Source organism: Papaver somniferum, chromosome 2 (genome assembly GCF_003573695.1).
Source record: "Papaver somniferum cultivar HN1 chromosome 2, ASM357369v1, whole genome shotgun sequence".
In the NCBI taxonomy this organism is placed as follows: Eukaryota; Viridiplantae; Streptophyta; class Magnoliopsida; order Ranunculales; family Papaveraceae; genus Papaver; species Papaver somniferum.
The window spans coordinates 122,052,839-122,077,622 of record NC_039359.1 but is presented as its reverse complement, the minus strand read 5'-3'; the positions used below and the strand labels follow the sequence as shown (position 1 = coordinate 122,077,622).

The window sequence follows — 24,784 nt, the reverse complement described above, 5'->3', positions numbered from 1 at the left end:
GTACACCAATTTATACCCCGGCACAGTGTGCGGCGGAGATTTGTCATATGCGAAATGTTCTCAGTTATTTAAACATGTGTATTGGGAAGCATGACACAACGTACCGTATATTTTGATTGCCGGGCGGCCCGGGCCTACAAGATATTGTTACACCGACTGTGTCCGATTCTTTAAAGAAAAGTTCGGCAAAGAGTCGCTAGATATATCAGGATCGAACCGTTGATATCTTTGAAACCAATGTTTGATACTCTCACATGGGATTTTTTTGAAGCATTAATGTTTCTTGTTTGTTTAGGTGTTTTCTTTTTTTCCCTTTTCTTCTTTGGTCACGAGAAATAAATACTCAAATGCCTATAGATATAGGAAAAGGGACTCAAATCCTTCACAAGAATTGACTAGTACATCCTTAAAGAAATAATGAGAATTTTACAAAGAGAAATTGAGAAGACCAAAACTCACATAAAATTATACCAATTACAAATTAGTTATCCAGAATTAGCCGATTTATTCTATGATTAACTGGTCTTAGAAAGGATTTGTTGTTGAAAGTTATGGCATTCGTTGCCTTCCAAATTGGTTACGTGAATTTCAGGAGGAAATATTCCATATGAGCTGGGACATATATTTGACCGGATAAAAATCCTACAACTCTATTATTTATTTATCTTGGAATCAGATGTAACGAGTAAAATTTGAATGAGTTAGATTCGTGGGAGTTAATTAAGTTAGATAAATACAAATAACATGTTATTGATGAGCTCAATTGCTCGGGTAATTTAGAGTGAAGATGATTTTCTTGGAATCCCTAGGTGCTCTCTATTTTTACAAGACAATGTGCATTTCAATTGGATGCACAATAGCTATTATCCAATTTCTCGTAGAGAAAAAATTCGATATTAGTACAAATGAACACATTGGATTTCTGGCCTATAAATCGCATCCTAGTTCCCGTTTTCAAATTCCCCCCTCTTAAAGAACCCGAAACCCAACAACGAAACCCCCCGCTGCATGAGAAGATCAATCATCATTTTCAAACCTTCGAACCTTGCTTTGCTCTTCTGATAATTTTTCTTAGTTTTGTGATCTTGTGATGAGAAGAAAACAAGGCATTCAATCTTTTCGGTCTCGATCTCCGACCAAGTCACAACAATATCATCTTCTCGGGAAACTCTTTCTTCTGATTTCGGCTTTATTTCTATATTAGGTTTAGATCTACTTATTTTGACTTTAGTAATGTCTCTTTTCAGTACTAGATATAGTAGGTCGATTCCAGATTAAAATCTGTGTTACCAAGATCTTGTGATCCTTCCTCAAGCTATGTTATTTTGGGTTTTTGTTTATGATGTGATGTATGTTTGCCACACTAGTGATGCTCTTGGTTACCACAAATTTGACAATATCTTTTTCCAGTGCGTAATTAAGTTCCAATGTGTATTCCGACGAGCTTATTTTTTTACTATCCGGAGAGGATATGGAGAAAATTTAACTGTTTGGCATCTCGTCAGATCGATTTCAAAAAAATTATTTCGAGGTTAGGTTTACCACTTTCACTGTTCAGTTATACAACTAGGGGGTCGATTCTAGTATCAACTATGACTAAGGATACATAGGAAACAACATCAACATCAAGATAATCAACAAGTTCATCAACCACAACAAATGCGAAAAAACACAAACGCTGATCCAAGCAGTTTCATCCAGATCCAGACCAAAAAAGACTGGTTCATAAAACCATTGTTACTCTAAATATTGTTGCTCAAGATATTTTTTTTTAGATTTAGTTGTACGATATTGTTATTATGAAAACCTTAGTTTCCATGTAAACTAGGCTTACATGTTCTTGAAATCATGGGGTTGAATCCAACAATTTTTTTGGGCGGTAAAAAAATTTAATTTTTGTTTAGAAACTTGTCAGGCCCTTGATACAATTTGGTCTTCTTAAAATTATGGAATGGATTTTAAGTTTGTAAATTTAGGATGGATAGTCAAGAATTGGTGGAGATGCATTGAATTCAATAATTATGTAATAATCTTGTAACTGTTTCGGATTTTCAAAATTGACTATATCATATTTGTATGGTTCCGAGATTTTTCCTCCTTTATATAAATAAATAGGCTTCCTAGCCTATGAATTAATGCCAATTAGAAAGGACAATGCAAAGAAAAACTGACCTCTTTAACTTTCGTTAATCAGACATTTCTCATAAAATTTTCAAAAAAGATTCACTCATTCATCTCACGGTCATGGACAAAGATGTACTGTATCATACTTTAGATACCGTCAAAATTCATTGAAAGAAATTCATTAAAATATCTAACTCTATAAAAATCACAATATAAGTAGACTAATTATTTTTAACACCACAAGGAGTTGGGATTCATTGCACACATAGGTCTAAAATTTGTAGAAATAATGCAAGAATAAAAGTGAGGACTAAGAGGATATGTGGGGGAACCTAACCCCATCCAGTTGAACGATTGTTACTTTATAGTCGAACTCTAAAATTCTGATTTAATCCAATATATAGGCAAAAATATAATTCATACCTGGGTTAAATGTAACCTGACTAATTAAATACAACCTTAATTATTTTTTACCATTTTTCCACACACAACCCAACAATGTAGATTTTTGATCTCTCTTAATCCTTTTTACTACTGATTTAATTAAATTTTCTTTTTTAATAAACTTACAAATCTTATTTCCTACCTTTTGGTTTACGACCACCACGAGCGGTGTGATAGCATGGGTTTTCTTTCTTGAAGGGAGTTTAAATAAATCCGATGATAAGAGTGATTGGATACGAATATAGAGAAAACAAGAAAAAAAGATTGATTCTTATTGCTAAATCAAAATTGAAAGAAGGATTCTTTAATCAATTTAACTAAAACAGAGTGAAATAGCCTCCAAATTATTCGTTTCATAATGCTGCATTTGGTTAAATCAGTACTATATTTTTTTTATGCCCAACCTCAAAATACTCTTTCCTCTTTTATGCTTTTAGATTCAAAAAATTCTCCTCCAACCATTTAAGTTTTAACTATTAAAAATGATAAAATAAAAAATTAACTGGTACGTTTGAACTTAGCTTTTGACTAATTGTTGTCGAACATCAAAGATTTGTTTTGATTCAGTGAAGAAGTAAAGCATATTAAACATTTGATATTGTTTTGATTCAATGAATAAGTAAAATATATTAAACATTCCCTAAATAAAACATTACGGTTATGGTAATTACAAAAAAAAATGTAGTTATTTTTGGGTCGTTACGGTTTTTTGATTTTTTTTTAGGTTGTATTTAGTCAGATTTCATCTATTTGCCACCTATACTTTTTCTATTTGCCACCTTCATTAATTGCCACCCTCACTTATCCTATTTATCACCCATATATTTCTTCTGATATCCTAAATACTACATGTTGACTTTTTGTTTACACTAAAAAACTAAATTTTGGAAAACCATAAATTACAAACTAATCTCTCACCGGAATCTTCATCTGCTCCATTCTCTCACCGATTGCCACCTTCACTCATATTTTTTAAGTTTCCCTTCTGTTTTTGATTTTACATCAAAAAGACGCATCCAAGGATAAATTTAAATCCAACACGAGGTGAAGCTAAATCTAATTATAATTTCAGAATGTACGATTGGATAAAATAAAATTTCCTAATCATCCATTATTAATGAACTAATTTGTGGATGTTTCGATCTATGATTACGAAACGATTATTAGCATCTGTAGTGGTCAAACTAAGAACGATATGAACAAAAAAGAATTCTACTCGTCCAATATCGATCGACTGGAAGTAGTCCAGTTCTGCAACAAGATGATCTATGCTTGGCTGCATGTGTAAGGTGTAAACACAATAATCTCCCAAAAAGAATAATACATCAATCTCTAAAGAAAAGAAAGAAGGAATATGTCCACTGTACGACAACTGACTAATTTCATCTTTTTTTTCAAAGGATTAATAGGTTGTACTAATCAATTTGTTACTTTGATTCAACCTGGTGGTTTACTAATTAAACAGATTTTTAATCTAGGGTTAAGCCGTTCTTTCTAATAGGTTTATCATAATTAATGGAGAAGAAGGAAAATTAGTTACAATCAAATTCCATTTGACTTTTATAGGTGGTAAATAGGAAAAACAAAATTGAAAAATAAAATTAGTTTGGTCATTCTAATGAGGGTGGCAAATAGGAAAAACGTGGGTCGCAAATAGGTAAAACCTTTAGTTATTTTTGAAATGAAAGGAAAAGTCTAAAAGTAGAATATTAGATGTATCTAACTCAAAAGAGGGTCGTATTAAACAAGTATACTAACTATTTACATTGTTAATCACACTATATTATTCTTATTATTTTTTTTTACTCAGAAAAAGGACAATATATTAGATAAAAGGAAACAGGTTGTCACAAAGCAGTGGTACACCTGAAAAATACAAAACAGTAACGCTACCAAGTAGCCAATAAAAACATACCAAGATAAGACCTAAGAGAAACAAAAAGGAAAAACAAAAACACTAAACAGACCCTAATATGCCATCCCAATTGTGCAACACTGAGTCAAGGGAAATAGAGTCAAAGATATTAGTGCCTAAAGACCAACTGTAAAGAAGGCATTTAACTTCATCTAACAACAACTTCCAGTGTTTATATTTGTCTTGGAAAAGCCTTATATTTCTCTCATTCCAAATTGTCCACCAGATTGCGAACGAAATCATACTCCAAAGGTTGTGTTGCAGTTTCTTTCCTTTCTTTTTATCCCATTCCCACATAGTAGCCCTAATATCCTCTCTGAAAACCTAAACCAATCTGAAGCTAGATAAACCTTGTTTCTTCACAATGTAAAAAGAGATGTGAATTGGATTCATCAGCTTTTTTTACAAAAAATGCATCCATTTATAACAATCGAATTCCTTAATTTATCAAAAGTTGGCGCAACATTGTAACATAGGGTCCATGTGGAAAAATTTACTTTTTGAGGCACTCTATGATTCCACACATTCTTATAAGGAAATGTGAGCAACCTCTTAAAGAGTTACATGCATTCCATGATAGAGAATCTTCACTCATATTAAATGGCATTGGTTTATTGATAATCTGAAGTAACTCAACAACCAGAACTACCTAAACTTCACCATTCCCTTAATCCAGTTATGCACTCCTGATAGGAGGGCTTGGGAGCTTTCAAAGAATGAAAGATTTTCTTCAAAATCTGCTTACTTGGGATTAAGAGGGTTTGGACCCTCCCATAGTGATAAACTCTGGAAGTGCATTTGGAAAATTAACGTTCCTCACCGTATTCATCTTTTTACTTGGAAAGCTGCCAGAAATGTGTTTCCTGCTAAAACTGTTTTACAAACTAGGATGCCTATGCACTCTGTCTCTTGTAGTAGATGCTCTGACCCTTATGAGTCCATTATGCATGCTCTTGTCATGTGTTCCTTTGCTAGTCATGTCTGGAGTCTGGCCTCTTTCTGTGCCAATACTTCTGCTTTCTCTTCAATTTCTAGGATTGATTGGTTGAATTTTTGGTTGTTGGACCCTAACACTAGAATTCCTATTGATAGACATTGCATGTATTTTGTTGTCCTGTGGTCTTTATGGACTAGTAGAAACAATTTAGTCTTTAGAAACCTTCAGGAAAATCATGTTGTTGTCATCCATAGAGCTAAGGATATGCTCCTCACTGTTAAAATCAGAACTCAAAACCCACATAGTCATACCATTTCTTTTAGTGACCACTTGATTCCCCCTACTTTTGGTTGGATTAAACGGAACACTGATGGTGCTTATGATGACATTACTAAGAATAATGGTGCAGGCTATGTGATGAGGGATTTATCCAACAAGGCTTCTTTCTGTGTTTCTATTGTGTTTGATGTGGAATCTGCTGAAGAGACTGAAGATAGACTTATCTGGGATGTTTTTTAAGAAGGTTGTGGAATTAAAGATACCTTACATCATAGTGGAAGTGATGCTCAAGACATGGTTTCCAAATTCTCTACTGGATGCTTTGATGGGAATCCTAGAACTGATGTAATCTTTAAAGACATTCAATTTTTTGGTTCTTCTCGTAGTGATTGTATTTTCTATTTTCAACCAAGAACTTGTAACTCTGTTGCTCATGAACTAGCCAAATGGAAAAAAACAACAAGTCGTCTATGTACTGGTCCGTCCCTCCTGCTTGGATTAGGCCTTTTGTTGAGGAAGACCATTAGCCTTTTCGAAGGCCTTTGCTTATATATATAAAACCACCTAAATTTATTTTAGATTTCTAGAGAAATTTAGCTTCCAAGCATCATTGTTGTTATTATTAACCCAGTACGACAACTGGCAACGATTGAAAAAGAAACCGAGGATAACTTCATGTCCAAAGCAATGAAAGTAGCTAAACCACTGATGGATTCATGACGTGCTAAAGACCCCTTAAGTCAATATGTTATGGGACCCAAAACTTGGTGTTCGAGAAACAAAAACCCGTGAAAGCATTTTCATTAATTGAAATCAAACCTACCGTATGTGCATGAATTAGATACAAATAAACAGAGACAAAGAGAGGAATAATGGCTAACATTATAGATTAGTAAACAATTTTCATTATCAATGGCAACTCCGCTATTAACACTAATTAAAGTAATTTTTTTCGATGACATCAGTTACTTGAGTTCAAAATTGGTCGGAACCAACAAAAACATCTAACACAACTTCTTACATAGTCACCACTAACCCGTTTTTGCTTAGAGTCATCTAATTAATCCTACTACTTGGGTTAGTTGAGAAAAGGAAACTAACAGCTACATGCTCTCCGGACTCTCCACAGTCGTCCACACATGTTATGAAATCGTGCGGTGTAATTTTGGTGGATTCCGGTAGTACATGGGCTACATAGGTGGATGGGCCTGGTATACTTGAGTGCACATTAGGTGACCAGCTGTCCACCGACGGCCCTCCGAGTTGGAATCTTCATATTGTTTGGAGAAGAATCCAATTTATAGGGCAACTACTGATATCATTTTTTATGATTATTTTAATATGTTTCACATTGTGTTAATGTGTTATAGTTATGCGGTTTCAAGTTGTTGTCCTGATTTAAGACTCAGTTCGAGTGACACCAATTAGATATGAGTGCGTATTCATTGTTCCAACTGGAGAAACACCAAATAATAGAAAGCACCTGCAATAATACCTCAATCACACCAAGGTGCTTTATCTGTAGGAGAGTTTGACTGGTGTACCAGGGCCGTCTCTAAAATCTAGATGACCCTGGGCGAAGAAAGTTTAGAACGAGTTTTTGACAGTTTTTCATATATAGATAAGCTATATGTTTCCATGATAATGTTTACTTATAATACTGAAATAAAAAGAGTTTATATCAATTATATAGTTTGTCTCTTTAGAAATTATAAAGCTACTTGCATCCCCGTGTAAGAATTGAAGCTATCAGCTTGCTAAGATACGACTTCCGATAATTAAAAATAACTTTCAACAGGATTTTTTCGGAAGCACTAACATCATTATTTAAATTTCGGTCTCCTAGATTCTTGTTAGCAAATCATCAATCAATTTTGAAGTAATTTATGTCTAAATTTTCTAATATTGACACAAAACATTCGAAAGAAAATAAAAAAATTATGAAATAATTAAAAAATATGTTATGAATCTAAGTTTAATGACTAAGATGCTCTTGTGTATAAGATTAAGGTTTACATATATTTGGGTATTAAGTCTTCCACCCATATATATAAATATAGGCTTAAAAACTATGTTATTGTTACACATGTATGAATATAATTCTCTCTTTCTCTTTTTCCCACTTCCGTCTCTTCTTTATTTTATAACACGTTATCAACATGTAGTTCTAATAACTAAGTTTGCCATCGACTTATCAATTTCTTTTTATTATTTTTAGAATATAATCGATCTTTTTCTTTGTTTTTGTAAAAAGTTTTTTTTTTATTAGGGAACTTTTTTTTTTACATCTAAACTTAAAACTTTTTAGTTTGTATCATAAATCATATTTTTTAGTTTGTGTCATAAATCATATGATATGATGTATATGAAAACAATACTTATGAATTTTTGTATGGTATCTTGATTGATTATAATCCCACTAAATCCTTTTCTTATTTAATAATCTAATCACTTGTACATCTTTACATCAATTTTGTATACATTAAATAACAAAAAATAAAATAAAAGATTGGCAACATTTATCATATTGGTATTATATTATCCTTATTAACTAAACAAGGTTTTTTTCATGTTGCAACAAGACTTGTCATGTTTGAAAATTATATCTGATTGGTTAATAATAAGATATGAATCGTAGTTCGTTTGAAAATCATCTGAAACAATTAGAAGTTTTTGTTGAATACATCAAGTATTATCTATTATTTTATTTATATATGCTAGTTTGATTAAACTTTTTGCTTGATGTTATGCATGACCTAACGAGCAAAGGATACTGAAATGACGAGGGTATCGAGTACATTGCAATCTTTTCTTATCAGCCTATACAGATACACCTTGTGTAATTTTACCAAAACAATAATGGCGAAATAATTAATTCAATGAGATGTAACTTGGCATACAGTCCATGTTCGTGACCGAACTAACTACGGAATCTTACCAAGTGGATTAACGTACAGGTGTATTTATTTTAATTAAAGATAAACAATATAATGCGGAAGTAAAGTAAATCACGCAACACACGAGATTTTGTTAACAAATCTGGTTTTTATTCACATATATTAATGTATTCGTATCTTGGCACTTTATTGAACAAACTTCATCAAATACTTCTGCAAATCATCTCCAAGAAGTTAGGAATCCATGACATAGTTTCTCAATGGGTTTAAAGAAGCATGAAGACTCGAGAACATTATTATTCGTAGAAAATACCTCTTGTGAAACACTAAAGAAGACTACATTAACTAGCATACTTTTTCACCAAAGCATTGCTATATCCAGCACTCAAGTTTTCATCAAAACTAGAAAGTCTCAACTCAAATATTTGCAGGCCAAGATTTTATTGAAGTACTCATCAAGGGAAGCGCCATCATCAAAGGTGCACTTATTGGACTTTTCGTGTTGTACTCTTTTTCTTCGTCAAGGTTTTATCAATGTGTTTTCCATGGTTTTAACGAAGAAACATCTTCGTATCCAACTCTATTTTAAGTCTTTATATGCTTACGTAATTTCAAGTTGTTTCTTTTTTGGTTTTTCATGCTATATCATAATTGTTTAGACACAGTGGTCAACATGAAGAGTATTATAAACATAAATTTATTCACTAATATGTCATTGTATTTAAGATTAGGGTGTTCATATACTTGGATACTAAGTCTTGTATCCTTATAAATAAGAGCTCAAAACTATGTACTTACACACACATAAATAAAATTTTCTCGTATTCTTCTTTCTCCATATTTTTGTATCTTTTTTATTTCGTAAAAAAATGAATAATATTTATCGGTTTGCTTTACAGTAAGACGGGGATTGAATTCTTAAGGTTCTACTTCTTAACAACGTGCATTAATTGAATTGAGAAGACATACAAAACACTGTATCTGTATAAGACGTACGATACATTTGCTTCTTATCTTGGGATTACTGATGTTTAATATTAGCCCATAATTTTTGGGCTTCAAGATAGTATTATTATTATTTTTTTGATATCCTGGACTCGCCCAGGTTGCTAGGCTTATCCAGACCCTGATCCGAGCAGCAAGGACCAGTGACGCAAAAGCAACTCGGCCATATCTGAACCGAGGCAGGATATAAAGAAACAGAAACTGCAGCTGAAGTACTGCTGAAGAGGATAAAGAATTAAAAGGACGTATGCATATACAACAAGGAAGGATAAAGCAAAAACTACGGGTGCCATGAATTAAGAGGTGTGAAGGATAAAATCATTAGAAACGCAAATTGAAGATACAGATAAGGAAATCATACCTCTTAATTCATCATTCTTCTTGCGAAGATTGTCACGATCCAGCAAAACATTCTGAAGCTTTTGATTTTCGAGACGAAGAGCATTACACTCTTTTTACAAAGTTGTTTGCAAAGCAGCTCTATCAGAACCGAAATACTTACTAAGAATTTCGCAAATACCAGACTTGACAGGATCAATTGGAGACTTTTTGCCATCATCCAGGACTTCAGACAAAACTTTGAAAGCAATATCTATTCCTTCCACAGTATCTTTCGAAAAGGGAAGAGACTCAGGTAGAGAACTGGTAATGATAGAAGGTTGAGAAACATTATCAATAGGGAGAGAAGAAGTTTCATTCACAGAAGGATCAATAATGGGGCTTTCAATCATTGGAAGGTCAGTTGAGGAAATGAAGTCAAAGGCAGCTTTTTCGCGAATTGGAGATAATGGTTTAACTTGCGAAGATGTCGCAGGAGATTCAGAAGGGATAAGTGAGTGAAATGAAACAGAGGTTTCAACAGTTTTAAGGTGGTGAGATTTCTTGAGAGGTCTATTGACATCCTTATCACCCTGCGAATTACAATCCAGATAAGAAACAGAAGCAACAATATTGTTATTAGAGAAGAATAATGTTTCTTACTACCTTCTGATTCGCAGACTTTCTTTTGTGTACAACAATCTTATGCTGCGGCTTGGGAATATTAGGAATCTGAACTATAAATTTAGTGTTGGAGGCGCTTTTGCTGAAATAACAAAAGTATGGGAATCACATAAACAACATCAAATAAGGCAATAAGCAAGATTAATTTCAGCAAAACCCATAAGGAAGAAAACTAACCTTGATGAATCCATGGAAAACACTAGCAGGAAGATTATTTTGAAGAAAATTACAAATGATGAAGATCTACAGAGGGAACAATATGGAGATGAAGAAGAACTTAAAAGATTGAAAGAAGAAGAAAGAAGAAAAGTTTCCATATTGGAATTTACAAAAGAACGATGAAGTTGCAGAGAAAATAAAAAGAGAGAAAAAGAGAGTGAGAAAGAGTATATATAGAGGAAATTTTTTATGAAGAAGATAAACACGATGAATGCGGAAATATGTAAGTGGTTAAAAAACATCAGTTACAAGAGACGTGTCAAGATACGGTTGGGAAAAATAATACGTGTGATAAATGCAGAATATGAAATGATGGATAACTGTGGCATTTCTCACATCATTCTCTACTTCGCAGAGAAGATATGAGAAGAGGCAAGATATAGGATCATAATCTCGCAGTGATAATGTCTCAGCGAAATTATCAACAACACAACACAACAACGTCGCAGAACAATTTCAGAAATGATATAATAAACGACGTCAGCTAAAATCATGAGAAAGATGCGATAGTCCTGCGAAAATTAGAGAGTTTGCGAGATTAACATTTGTAAGGTTGCGAGAATGTCGTAAATCATATCCGAAAATAAAGGACAGATTAGCTGTCATCCACTATGTATTTCCTTATAAATAATCGTTCAGTTGCAAAGGAGGGAGAAATCTTTTTCTGAGTGAGAAGCAAGTAAAGAGGAGAGAGAAAATCTAGAGCAGTGATTATTCTTGATTCCTTTATCTTTCCTTGTAAGATTGTTCAAAGATTCATCAATAAAATTAAGATTGTTGATCTAAAATGAGTTGAATGTTAATGAAATCTTGTGAGGGGTGTAGTGTAGGATTTCCTGCAACTACAACTGGCAAGCGCAGAAGAGGAGGAAAAGCATGAACATAGGTGCCTTTGCTAAAGAAGCAAACAATCACATGGGAGAGGAGAAGCAAAATGAAACTGCACCCGTAGTTTTGGCAGCAAGAGAGGAGAATGAAGAACAAATGAAATGGGGGGACGTGATGCACAACAGTCTATGGGACCTGCGTTATACCACCATGGAAAATTTCGTAGAGGGAGCGCTTTTACGAGTATGAATCCACAAATGTTTTATACTTTATTTACCAACTTTGGCAAAACACTTATCTTAGCAGTAAATTTCTGATTCCCAAGTTAACCAATTTGTTAATTGAGAGTAAGCCAATAATATAAAACTCAGACATTATAGTGGAATATTATAGTGGACAGATCAGAGTAATTACAGGTAAGTGATCATGATTTGAGCTCAATCAATATTCATAGAAGGTATGTATGGATGCTGTAAGAATGAACATTTGAACAGTTAACAAAACTTTCAAAATTCCTCAATGAAGTAATGAATAAATTTGAAGTTGAAATCTTGCATTCCATCGAATCAAATGCCTTTAAGCTGTCCAACTAGTCCAGTTAAAACCGTCCACTTCTCCAGAGCTACTGCAGAAGAAAGAAATGCTGTTTTGGCAGAATTGATATCATTTTGAGTCACTGCAAAAGGAAATAAAGTTAGTCCATTGCACATTGGAGTTGATCACAAAGAGCCAACAACAGGGTTCATGCATTCTCATTTGTGCAATCTCTGTCAGATGACATTACCTGATGATATTAAGGTAGATAAGGAGGAATTGAATGTATCCACTTCAGTCTTTTCCTCTGCACTGGAACTCAACTGTGAAAAGGGTAAAGCAGAATGATAAACATTTAGAGAAAATAAAAATAACTTGAGAAATGCTAATAATACAAAAAAAATTCCTGCCAAAATTGAAATGACCTTAGCGAATGCTTCATTAACTTTTTGCTGCCAATCTGTTTTATTGCTTGGACTAAGAACTGAACTTGCTGCAGAGAGATCATTATTCTCAATAGCTTGGCCTACTTTACTCAACTTGTATATAAGATCTTGCAGATATTCTGTAAAGAGAGGGTTCATTCAAATTTTACATTTCCATTGCAACTAAATTGGAATTAAACAAGTTTCAAGAAGAGTGAAACTGAAAATGAAAGAACCCAGGATCAAGATAATTATTACCTTTTTCATTGCCGGCAGAACTGATTATTTCTTGTTGCTCTAATCTCTTCTTTCTATCTTGCTTCACCTTTTCTAAGAGTTCTAAATCGTCATCTGCCTCTAAGATTGCGGCATTAGCATCAAGGAGACCATTACCAGTTAAGAGAAGGGAGAAAGTGGCAGTGAGAGAGAAAGCTAAGTTTCTTTTAGTGAGAGTTGGAGTTTGAGATGTTGCCTTGCAGAGAGTTATTTTCAGAGATGAAGGGGAAGTCCTGAGATTTTGTGTGGCTGTTGCTGTTGATGATGTTAAGGAAGATGAAGATATAACAGAAGGAAGGAATAAAGTTTTTGCAGTAGAGAGAAAAGCAGTTGCCATTTTTTTTCTTCTGTTTTCTTCTTTGAGGAGGAGAGAGCTACTGACAGTTTGGAAGATAAGATGGGATTCTGCTATCTGTTATAGAGTAATTTATTACAACTCTAAGGGATATTTTGGTCTCAAAATAATTATCTACTACTTCCATAGCTGTAGGAGACTTGAAAATGTAAGGTTTTTCCCTGTCCATGACGATGCATTTTCCCCGTAAATGAGTTTGCATTTGCCATATTTATAGGGGTAGGATCCGTTGACATGGTTATATTGACATAATTTTCATATTTTAGCGCCATTTTTTCCTGGCACTTTTAGGGGTAATCCCAAAAAAATTAGGGACGACTTTTTTATTCCCAACCCATAGACAACGTTATGTGATGTCCAAATTTGCGGAGATTACCATTGTATCCTCATACAATCGGTAGCTATGGTAGTGGTATAACCTACCGATTATTAGTATTCTCAATGATGTGGTCGCTAGCAATCGGTAGATAGGTAAAGGTCATAAATAACTTAATAACCTGCCGATTATTCTAGTTTCTAAATTCGAAAAAATTGAAATTTCGACAAAAACAAAATTTGGGGCATCTGAATAATCGGAGGTTATTTAACATCTGGTTATAGTAGTTCCTAAATTCCAAAAAAAACGGTGATTTCGACGAAGAAGAAATTTGGGGCAACTTTATAATCGGTAGGACCAAGAACCTCACGAGACTACCGATTGTTAAAGTATAGAAATAAAAAATCTTTAGAATTTTGCCATGTAATCGGACGTTAAAAAAATGTCTAAACTCACGATTATTATTTTCGAGAAATTTCAGTTTTTTTAGAATTTTGAATAACTGTAATTTGGGGCTACTTATAATCGGTAGCTAATGAGATGTTATTAGCTACCGATTAATAACCGTTTGACCTACAAAACCAATGTCAACCTAAATTCATTTCATTTCTTTTCAACTTCAACTCCTCTTCTCCTCTTCCCATCCGATTGCAGAGAGGAAAACTTTCCCCTCGTTGAACTCCGCTTCAATACATCGTTATCATTAATCGTCGAATTGAATCATCGTTGATTATTCTCTATAAAGATGAAAGATAAGGAACGTAAGAAAGCTCGAACCAAAAACGTAGTGCGCGGTGTGGATCCAAATATTGGACTGCATGCCTGTAATAAAGAGATTGTAACTGAAGAACGCGAAGAACACAAAGAAATTGTCCCTCTTGATTTTGTAGCATCCTCATGTTCAAATCGTTTCCCGTAGAGGTCCACATACCGGCGATCAACAAGATTTCTCTAAAATTACGAATGAGTAACAAGTTAGTACTAACTAATATTTATGTGAGCCGGAGTTACAAAGATACTTACTCGTTTTCATACGTCCACCAAGGAAAAGCGTCCCTAACAAATCGCTCCTCATCTTCAAGTTTGTCAATCTCCTTATCGAGCGAATTCTTTCTCATCTTAATGTCATTGGACGATCTTCGAATTCGATTACCATCTAACGCCTCAAATACCATTAAAATACGGTTCCATAGCTGCTCTTGGGATTCCGATTTGTGGAGCTTGTGAACACGATCATGAGCAGTTACCACAACGTACGCTCTATAAATAGCACAATCTTCTTCTTCGGCAAAAGCAATATCCATGTTTTTGTTTTCAAAATTAGAATTGAAGAGAGGAAAGAGTTTGGTGCAATTGGGTTGATATATATGAATTTCTTTATATAGGTTTAGGGACCAACGACTCTTTTTCTTTTTCCCAAAAACTCCAAAGGCTATTCATAAATTTGGTTTAAACTGCAACGTCTAATTTGCCGAAGGTTGAATCTGGGGAAACCAATAATCGGTAGGTGTTTAATTTAGAATATCTGCCGATTATGGTAGCTTTCAAAATTTGAATCTGGGGCAACCTATAATCGGAGGCTTTGTAACCTATTGGACTTCCGATTATGGCTACATCCAAAACACAAACCAAATGGTTATGGTTGTCAAGGTTGAATCTGGGGCCACTTATAATCGTAGGTTTATAAATTTGAACATCTACCGATTATGGCAGATTTAAAAATTTTGAAAACAAAGGATTTAAGCAAAAACTCATTTTGGGGCAACCTATAATCGAGAGCTTTTGTAACCTATTTGACCTCCGATTATGGCTACATCCAAAACATAAACCATATGGTTATGGTTGGCTCTGTACCCTAATAACCTATGCAATTTGGCAAAGGTTGAATCTGGGGCCACTTATAATCGGTAGTTTACAAGTTAGATTAGCTACCGATTATGGCAGATTTCAAAATTTATCAAATGTAGGATTTAAGCAAAATCTCATTTTGGGGAAACCCATAACCGGGATTGTTTGTAACCAATTTATCCTCCGATTATGGCTACATCCAAAACATGAAACCAAATGGTTATGGTTGTCTGTGTACCCTCAATATGGAATTTGTCCAAGCTTGAATCTGGGGCTACTTATAATCGGTAAGTTTATAAGTTATTTTAGCTACCGATTATGAAATGGCATATTAGCCGAAATATGCACACAATAATGGAAGACTAATTAGTATATATTGACTACCGATTATTGGTTAACTACCGATTGTTGTGTTTGCTACCGATTATATAAGGGCATATCGGCCATTTTGAAAAATCGAAGATAAGGGGTAGCTTAGATTTACGCTTGGGGTGACATTTTTTGTCTTTTTGTGTCGCCCCTAATTCTTTTGGGGTCGCCCCTAAAAATGCCAGGCATTTTTTCTACTGAGCCCAACTGGCAATGAATTTGAAGCTAATTTTTTGGTTACATGTTCTTCTCATAAGTCTCTACATTCCAACAAAAAATGAGAGAATTCCGAGATGTATAAAACCACCATCTACGATTTTTAATATCAGCCGTTGAAGAGTTTTATATGAGGAACATGTCACCGAAATCTTAGCTTCAAATTCATCGTCGTTTAGATTTTATAGTAAAAAAGGTGCCGCCATGTGAAGATTATGTCATTATAACCATGTGGTCTACATGAAAGAAATTTACATAAGTGGTCTAAGTAAATTTTAAATTATTTTGACTAATTCACCCTGGAGCTTCTCCAACAGTGGATGTGGTCGTTTTCTATCAAGAACTCTTTCATTTCATAACATTTGTTTATCTTAAAGAGAGAATGAGGAGAGATTACATTATTGATGTTACTGACTTTCTTGACTGTGATACCCCAACATTTCGGCAGTGGATGTCCAAACAGAATATAAGTAATGATTTGCCCTTTCCTCACATCGAGGCGTGATGGGTTCACTTGACTGAGTTGTGGGAAAAAAACTTCTCAGTTAAGCGTGCTCAGGCGGGAGCAATCCTGGGATGGGTGACCTCCCGGGAAGTTGTTGTTGGATGACCGCAACGATGCCCGTTAAAAACGCCACACTGTCGGATAACCGCAGTGTCTAAGTGGGAACAGTATCGGTTGAGGGACGAGTCATTACAAATGGTATCAGAGCCGACGACGTGTCACCTGCCCAGGGTGGGAAGGTACGCAGGACGGATGGGTTCACTTGACTGAGTTGTGGGAAAAACTTCTCAGTTAAATGTGCTCGGCCGGGAGTAGTCACAGGATGGGTGACCTCTCGGGAAGCTGCTGCTGGATGACCGCAGTAGTTCCTTTAAAAAAAAATCCCACACTGCTGGATAACCGCAGTGGGTAAGCGGGAACAATATCGATGTTAGTTGGGATACAACTAGGGATGGTTCTCTTTTGCTTGGACGGTAGAGTATGCTAGGCCGTTGAGCTAGATACTGGTCTCACATAAGGCAAGGAACGTCTACATTATACCGAGGCCTTTTCAGCACAATTGGCTCCAGAGTTAGCAGAAAACTCTGCAGTTAAGCGTGCTCGGGCGGGAGCAATCCAGGGATGAGTGATCTCCCGAGAAGTTGCTGATGAATGACCGCAGCGATGTCCGTTGAAAACCCCACACTGTCGGATAACCGCAGTGGCTAAGTGGGGACAGTATCGGTGGAGGGACGGGTCATTACATTGACAGACTATCAATACATGTCACTATAAGGACTACTAAAAAAAGGGAGGACATTGAGATTGGACCGTAACACAACAAAACTTGTCAAAGAATATTCATTTTGTAAGAATATCTGCTGTCTGATCTTCAATAGAAATGTACTTGAAACAAGCTTGTTTGCAGCTACAAGGTCTCTAACAAAGTGAAATACAATCTCTATATGCTTCATTCTACTATGAAAAATGGGATTCTTAGTTAAGTAAGTAGCTCCTAAATTATCACACCAAAGAACAAGTGGAGAAGAAACTGAAAATAAAGTTCTGAAAGAAAAGATTGAATCTAAAGTAGCTCCGAAATAACATTTTCCAATGCCCTATATTCATACTTATTACTAGATCTTAATGTAGTGTTTTGTTTTCCGGAACACCAAGAAATTAAATTTGGTCCAAAAAGAAAAACCATACCACTCGTTGATCTCTTATCCAGATAATCTCCAGTCCAATCTGCATCAGAATATGCTTGAAGATGTAAAGAAGTTGCTCTCCTAAACTGCAAACCATATCCTAAAGTACCACTGAGATATCTCAAAATTCTTTTGACTGCGGTCAAATCATCCTCAGTTGGAGCCTTCATTTTCTGATAAGCTTTGTTAACAGAAGAGGAAATGCCAAGTCTTGTAACTGTTGCATATTGTAAAACACCAAATGTAATTCTATACAAAGAAGTATCATCAAATAAATGAGAAATATCAATAACATTAGAAGTAGCAAACATGACGAGGGAAGCTTAAACCGACAGGGATTAATTTGTTTGAGTCCATATAAAGCCTATATGTTGGAGTAATATCATTAACATTAGAAGTAGCATATAGTCTTGTTTGAGTCCATATAAAGCCTTTTTTAAGATGCATACATGATAAGGGAAGCTTTTATCCACAAAACTAGGTGGTATACTAACTGAAGAAGTTTTTATGATTCAACCTCCTAGTATACCACCTTTGAAAAATGCCTTTTTCACATCAAGTAATCTGATAGACCATCCTTTGAACAAAGCCAGATAATGAATTGGTCTAATTATTGTTGGTTTGGCAACAAGACTGAAAGTGTCATGGTAATCTCTACACCCTCAACATGATTGTATCCTTTGGAAACCAATCCCTCCTTATATATTTCAATTGTACCATCAACATTTTTTTCAGTTCTAACTACCCACTTACAACTTACAACATTCTGGGAAGGATCATGGTTAACTAGTGGTCATGTCCCATTTTCCAAAAAAAACATTAATTTCCTCAACCATATATTTTCTCAATTTATGATGATTTTAACAAAAATAATTGGAGTAAGCAAATAAATATCAGTACCAATAAAAGTAACAAAGACTTTGGGATTTACGATTCCATGTTTGGATCCAGTTACCATGTCCAGAGTGTTACTTGAATTAGGAATGACATGAACTGAAGTTGATTGTGATATAAAATAAGAAGAAAATAATAATGGAAGATCAACACAGAGTCCGAATCTGGTGTATTAGAAATAGATATTGAAGATGTAACAAAAACACTAGTGGATTAAGGTGAAGAATGAATGGAAGTGGAAAACAAACTAGCATAAGGAAATTCTAACTCATCAAAACTATATATCTGGAAATGATGATGTTATTAGTATTATGATTTAAACACTTATAACCTTTGTGCATTACACTATACCCCCAAAAGAGACATTTAAAATATTTATTTTACAGTTTATGAGAATTAAAAGGTCTTAAACAAGAGAAACAAGAGCAACCAAAGATTTTGAAAAAGTTATAATCTGGTTGAATTTGAATTAATATCTCAAGAGCTTTTTTACCATTCAGAACAAAAGATGCATGGTAATCTGTTGATAATATAATTAGTTGTTTCAAATGTATAAAACCAAAACGAAATATGACTGAGAAAATCTAATCTAGTGACAACTACATGCCTATTTTTCCTCTCTACTTTTCCATTTTGTTGATTGAATAACGACATGAAAATCTATGACTTATTCTACACTACTCTAGATAAACTGAACATTTCTGTATCCTCCATCCGAATCAGATTGCAACTATTTGATTCTTCTAGAAAATGAATTTTCAGTCAATATTTTTAATAAACACCTCTGACTTTTAGGCTAAGGGATAAATTTAAGTGAACCTGCTATTGGAATCAATAAATGAAACATAATACTTAAAAGCATAGATAAAAAATACTGAAGAGACCATATTATTAGAATGTATTAAATATAAAGATCCATGCACATCACTTGTAAAGTCTGGAAATGGTAACGCATGTGACTTAGTAATTTGACAATTGGAACAAATTATGTTTTCCAGATGTGCACAAGCAGAAGTATGAATAGTTTAAAGAAAATGCTTGATTGTTCAATAAGAAGGATGTCTTAGTATAAGGTGCCAACCTTGGGCAGGACTATTTTGCACATGAAAGGCTTGTTTAAGAGCAGAATTGTCAGGTCATATATACCCTTTTTCACACCATCATTGATCAATTCTCTTTTGATTTCTACGTCCTTGATGTACAATGATATGGATGAAACTCAAAGAAACTATTATTATCCTAATAAACTGATGAACATATAATAAGTTTCTTGTAATATCAGGTACATGTAAAATATTAGACAATTGTAAAGTAGCGATAGGAGAACTAGTTGAAGCAGATCGAGCCTATATGTTTAATGTTCAAACATGTTCCATTTCCGAATTTCACACAGTCTGATCCTTAATAAGGAGAATGTAGATTTAAATTTGCTAAATAATATGTGATGTGAGGCGTAGCGCCTAGATCTGGTGCCCAACTAGAAGGTGAAGAAGAATCCTCATGATAAAGAGCATATGCCTCAGGTTCTCCAAACCAATAGTCATCACCATAATCTTCATCAGTAACTGAACGATTGATTTTTGCAAGTTTGTGAGAGATAAGTCAATCTATATTATTAAAAAAATCATCAGAAATATATGTATGATTTTAAAGAAATTCTTCATCAATATAAAAATTAGAAATAGAATCTCGGTAAATTATAGAAGAAACAGAAGATGAAGATTTAAGATACTTAACTGAAGCAACAAAAAAACTATATAAAAATCTAAACAAATTATAACCACGAAGTAATAGAGCTATCTGACAATTCCAAAAAACATAATTATTCGAATTGAGTTTTGAAGGAGGCTTGAAAGTTAGAGATACACGTTGAAAAGTTGGAGATGAATCTGAATTCGCCATTGAAATTGAAGAATAATCTTCAAAGGAAAGAAGAATTATGCCCTAGAAACGGATCAAGAGTCTGATACCATAGCCAGAATTATTTCATTTCATAGCATCAGCATGTTCAAAGATAGAATACAGAGAGATTACATTATTTATATTACTATACGTTTTTCACAGACTGTCAATACATATCACTAACATGATAGCTAACAAGACAAACAGAAGACAAAAAAATATAACAATGAAACGGTTTCAGAGAGTTACGTTACACTCTCAGCACAATGTTCTTTGACATTTTCTATGTGGCATCATTCGTAAGACTTCCTCTTGGTCGTATGAAGATATAGTATCTAGATATTATCCATATGAAGTTTTCATTTCTAATCCATAAAGGTTTTATTCTTTTCTTTAACTATGTAAGTGAGTTTTTTTTTTTTTTTTTTTTTTTTTTTTTTTTTTTTTTACAGAATTATTATTAGTGAAGGTGTGACTAGGATGGGAAAACAACTTCTTGGTAAACATCTAAAAAAAAGATGCCTAACAATAGGATATCATTACAATTATTTGACACATCATTCACACAATGATAAGTTCTAGACGATTTTTTATGAAAGCGGTTGTGTATCCTTTTTATGGGGTATAATATTTTTTAATCTTAAGACTAACCGGTGGAGAAACTTTTATAGCACAACTGAATTAATGACTGATGACATTAGTTATCACCCTCTAAGCCCTTTGAGGGGTTATGAAATCAAATTTGCACCCTCTAAGATGGTTTGCTTAAGATATACATGGTAGTTGAAAAATATAAGAAAGATATAAAAGAACCCCATAGAAAGCCACAAGTTTACTATTTTTTGTGGATACCACTATCTATGAAGATATTTATATGCTCAAATCAAGTGTAATAGACTAGGCCAAAGTCCATTATTTAGAACACTTTAGAATATTTCTAATTCAACAAGTATAAAGGATTTGTCTTCATAATCCCTACAAAGGACTAAATGTACGGGTCGAGTTATAAAATGATGAATCTTTTTATACTTTGTTAGGCTTGGGGTATGTTGTTTTGGAAACATGAAAAAGTGCGAATGAGTTGTAGTGTTGATGATATTTAATAAAAAGGACTAAATGCACGGTTGGTATCCTAAATTTGTTGCTTGGAAAGTACACAATTCTACACCTAGATCACTGAGCATCACAAGACAATATGTAAGACCCAGACGTATGATTTTCATTTTTACTTTTACTGGCATGGTACATTGAAATATTATAGTGTAATAAACATATTAAATACTATAACGCAACAGTGACACCCTGGATTTCTTTAGTAATGTACTCACCATCTTTCACCCAAACTAAGCGCATAAATATTTTTCAAAAATTTGGACAGAAATAACTCCACTCGGGCAAAAGACAAATGAAAACAACTTTAGGCCAAAAGCATTTGCTAGTAAGTACTTATGACTAAGAGGTGAAACGATCCCCACAAATAAGAATAAACCTTACCCTTAGCTTCCATGTCATGGATTGACGAACTGAGATATCCCTCATATTCAATCAGATGGCTTCAGAGTCACTTCTACTATCTTTTCTATCTCTTAAGAAATTTGAACCACGTTTAATCAAGTGAAACTTAATGTTTTGTTGTTTTACTGTTGCAGGGTACAATATAAGAAACACAGCACAACTTGGATGGTTAATATATAAATTAGGTTAAATTAGGATTCAAAAAAAAAACCCATCAGAAAATACATTTTGAGATAACTTAGAAAAATCAAGGTATTAGATAATAAAAAAATCATGACATTATATATATATATATATATATGTGATTGATTATTGAATGAATAGTTTTACTCACCACACCATTAACGGTGGATGACAAGAAGGGATGAACATGGTTACAAAAATATTAAAAAAAAAATAAAAAAAAGATTTAAAAAAATAGGAATATGTGTGTTTATTTTTATTTTTTTTACTAAAACGGGGTAACTAGTTCATTTACTACAACGATAAAATTAAATTAAAATAAGATAAAATAAGAAAAAAAAAGAAAGAACGCCGACATCACATAAAGGAAAAAAAATCCTAGAATAAGAAAAGAATGAAACATACAAAGAGAAAACAAACAAGAACTACCCCAAAGAAGAAGATCAGTTACTAAAATTACCAGACATGCCAAAACACATCGTCGTGTCTTTCTTCAATATAGCTGCATAAACCATTGTGCTTGTACCTAACCTCAAAATACGAGGTGGTTCGTGTTAATAAATCAGTTCTATCAATTCCATCCATTTCATCATATAACACCAAACCATCAGCACCTTATTGAATTCCCTCACGGACAACCTAATATAGGAGAGATGATCAGCAATGTATAAAGCTTCTCTTGGAGCCCATAAGATTACATCATACCTTCTACTATGGTTGAAGTTTCCATTTAGATAGTTTAGGACATCCCTAGCCAACAAACAAGTTTCACATCCAATTTTTTTAACATCTTTCTCAAATTTCTTAAGGGGTGTGTGACTGTTTCTCTTGGTAACTAAATCGATGGCGGACTTGGAATCACTAATTATCCACATGTTAAAAAAACCTTTGTTAAAACACTGCTGAAGAATCCGGAACAATACTTCGACTTCGTGATAGTAAGAGTTGACAGGGTTTGCAGATTGACCCCTTCGGTAAAGAACACCGTTCCTTCATGGGAATACATGTGTTTATTTGATATTTATATTCTTACACTTCATTTTGTAAGAGTTGTCTCCTGATTAAAAAACTAATCACTGAATATGTCGGATTTCTTTTTTATTTTAGCATAAAACCCCTTTAAATTAAGATTCTAAAAATGTTGCCCTCAAGCAAGCCTTTGCTAGCCTTGCCTCTAGACCGACCCTGTAAGTAGGGATAGAAATTCATCCTGGAATCATACTTATCTTGTTAGAAATCGTTACTTTTTACAAAACTTTGGGAAGATTTGCCTTACTTTACTAAAACTAGGCGAATCTTCTCAAGTCCTTTCAGAAAACTAATGATCAAGGTGAAGACCCCGTAAAACTTTAAAGCTCAATTATTTGCTATCTAAAATCATCTTTCCTTCTCACCTCGAAGTTTATCTACTTCTTTGAGTACTATTCTGCCTGATATTTTTTTTCTCTATTGAAACTTAAAGCTACTAAAATAGGTGAGAATAGAAATACTAAACTTAAATCATCAACATCACCAACTTGTTTTTAAGTAACTTGTATATCTTCATTTTTAATATTAAAAGAAAGATGATGGTACCAACATACATGATATATGTAGTATTTTTTTTCTAAGCACAAAAACTTTGTGCATTGACTTTATAAACCAACAAAAAAATAAAAAACTGTTTAGTTCAGAAAGCTAGTTATTTGAGTAAAATACTTTAAACAACTGACATTTCATCCAGGAAATTTCTGCATAAGTAGCCGCCGTTACCATTATTTTTTACAGATCTTTATCATCTCCATTGATGTCGTCTCTCCACTGTGGTGAGGTGTGTGAAGTGGAAACATACGTGACGATGAAGGTTTACCGAAACACAGCTGAAGTACAGAAGCTAGAGTATCATCCTCTTGGGTTGCAGTATCATCATCATCTCAAGATCTTCTTATAGTACCTTCACCATTCCAGGAGAGAGTAGTTTTTTGTACAAAAGGTTCTAATTGGAAATCCACAATTAAATACCCATGAGCACGACACGCACGATTCAAGCTTATTTGGGAAATATTCTGAAACCCATTTCCATTGATTTGACTATTTGTTGTGCATGTCAAAGTTCATAATTAGTTTAGAGGAAGTCCAGTTCAGAACTTTCCATTTCTTTCATATCATTCAATCACTAATATCAATGGAGAGGACACTCTTGATTTTGCAACATTTGTAAGGGTGATAGAGGAAATGGATCAAGAGGTGCATGTCACTGTAAAAGTTTTTAGCCAAGAGTGGGAAGCAATTCTACTCAGACCTTAAAGTAGAAAATTTATGTTCACTCACTGAAGAAAAACAATCATTACTGGCCTTCATGGGAGTTTAAATTTGACTGGGAACGACAAAGTGGCATCGAAAGCTAATCAAGTATTCGGATGGGACCTAAATATGTGTAACACTTCTCATACCTTGTTTGTGCTTTTATTTATGATATATACGACTTTGTGCGACTCTTCTTCATACTGAGTTACTAAAGAAGAAGTTTTTTTCATATCTTATTTTCAAATATATCCGACCTCAAAAAAATATACAGTTTAATTAAAGAAGTAAAGTTATCGATACAAATCGTTTGTAGTTAACCATGC

At 33.9% G+C, this 24,784-nt stretch overlaps 2 protein-coding genes across 2 annotated transcripts; both read right to left on the bottom strand.

Moving 5' to 3' along the window:
* Positions 1 to 12,006: 12,006 nt before the first annotated feature.
* Positions 12,007 to 13,272, bottom strand: LOC113353880 (thylakoid lumenal 16.5 kDa protein, chloroplastic-like). The gene is made up of 4 exons (XM_026597349.1): positions 12,868 to 13,272; positions 12,610 to 12,749; positions 12,435 to 12,507; positions 12,007 to 12,326 (listed from the first exon to the last, which is right to left on the bottom strand). Exons 1-4 carry the CDS (start codon positions 13,220 to 13,222, stop codon positions 12,217 to 12,219), a joined length of 678 nt encoding a protein of 225 aa, XP_026453134.1. The 5' UTR covers positions 13,223 to 13,272; the 3' UTR covers positions 12,007 to 12,216.
* A 4,285-nt stretch (positions 13,273 to 17,557) lies between these two features.
* On the bottom strand, positions 17,558 to 17,992 carry LOC113351863 (uncharacterized mitochondrial protein AtMg00810-like). Its single transcript, XM_026595778.1, has one exon. It carries the CDS (start codon positions 17,990 to 17,992, stop codon positions 17,558 to 17,560), a length of 435 nt encoding a protein of 144 aa, XP_026451563.1.
* Between the last annotated feature and the right edge of the window lie 6,792 nt (positions 17,993 to 24,784).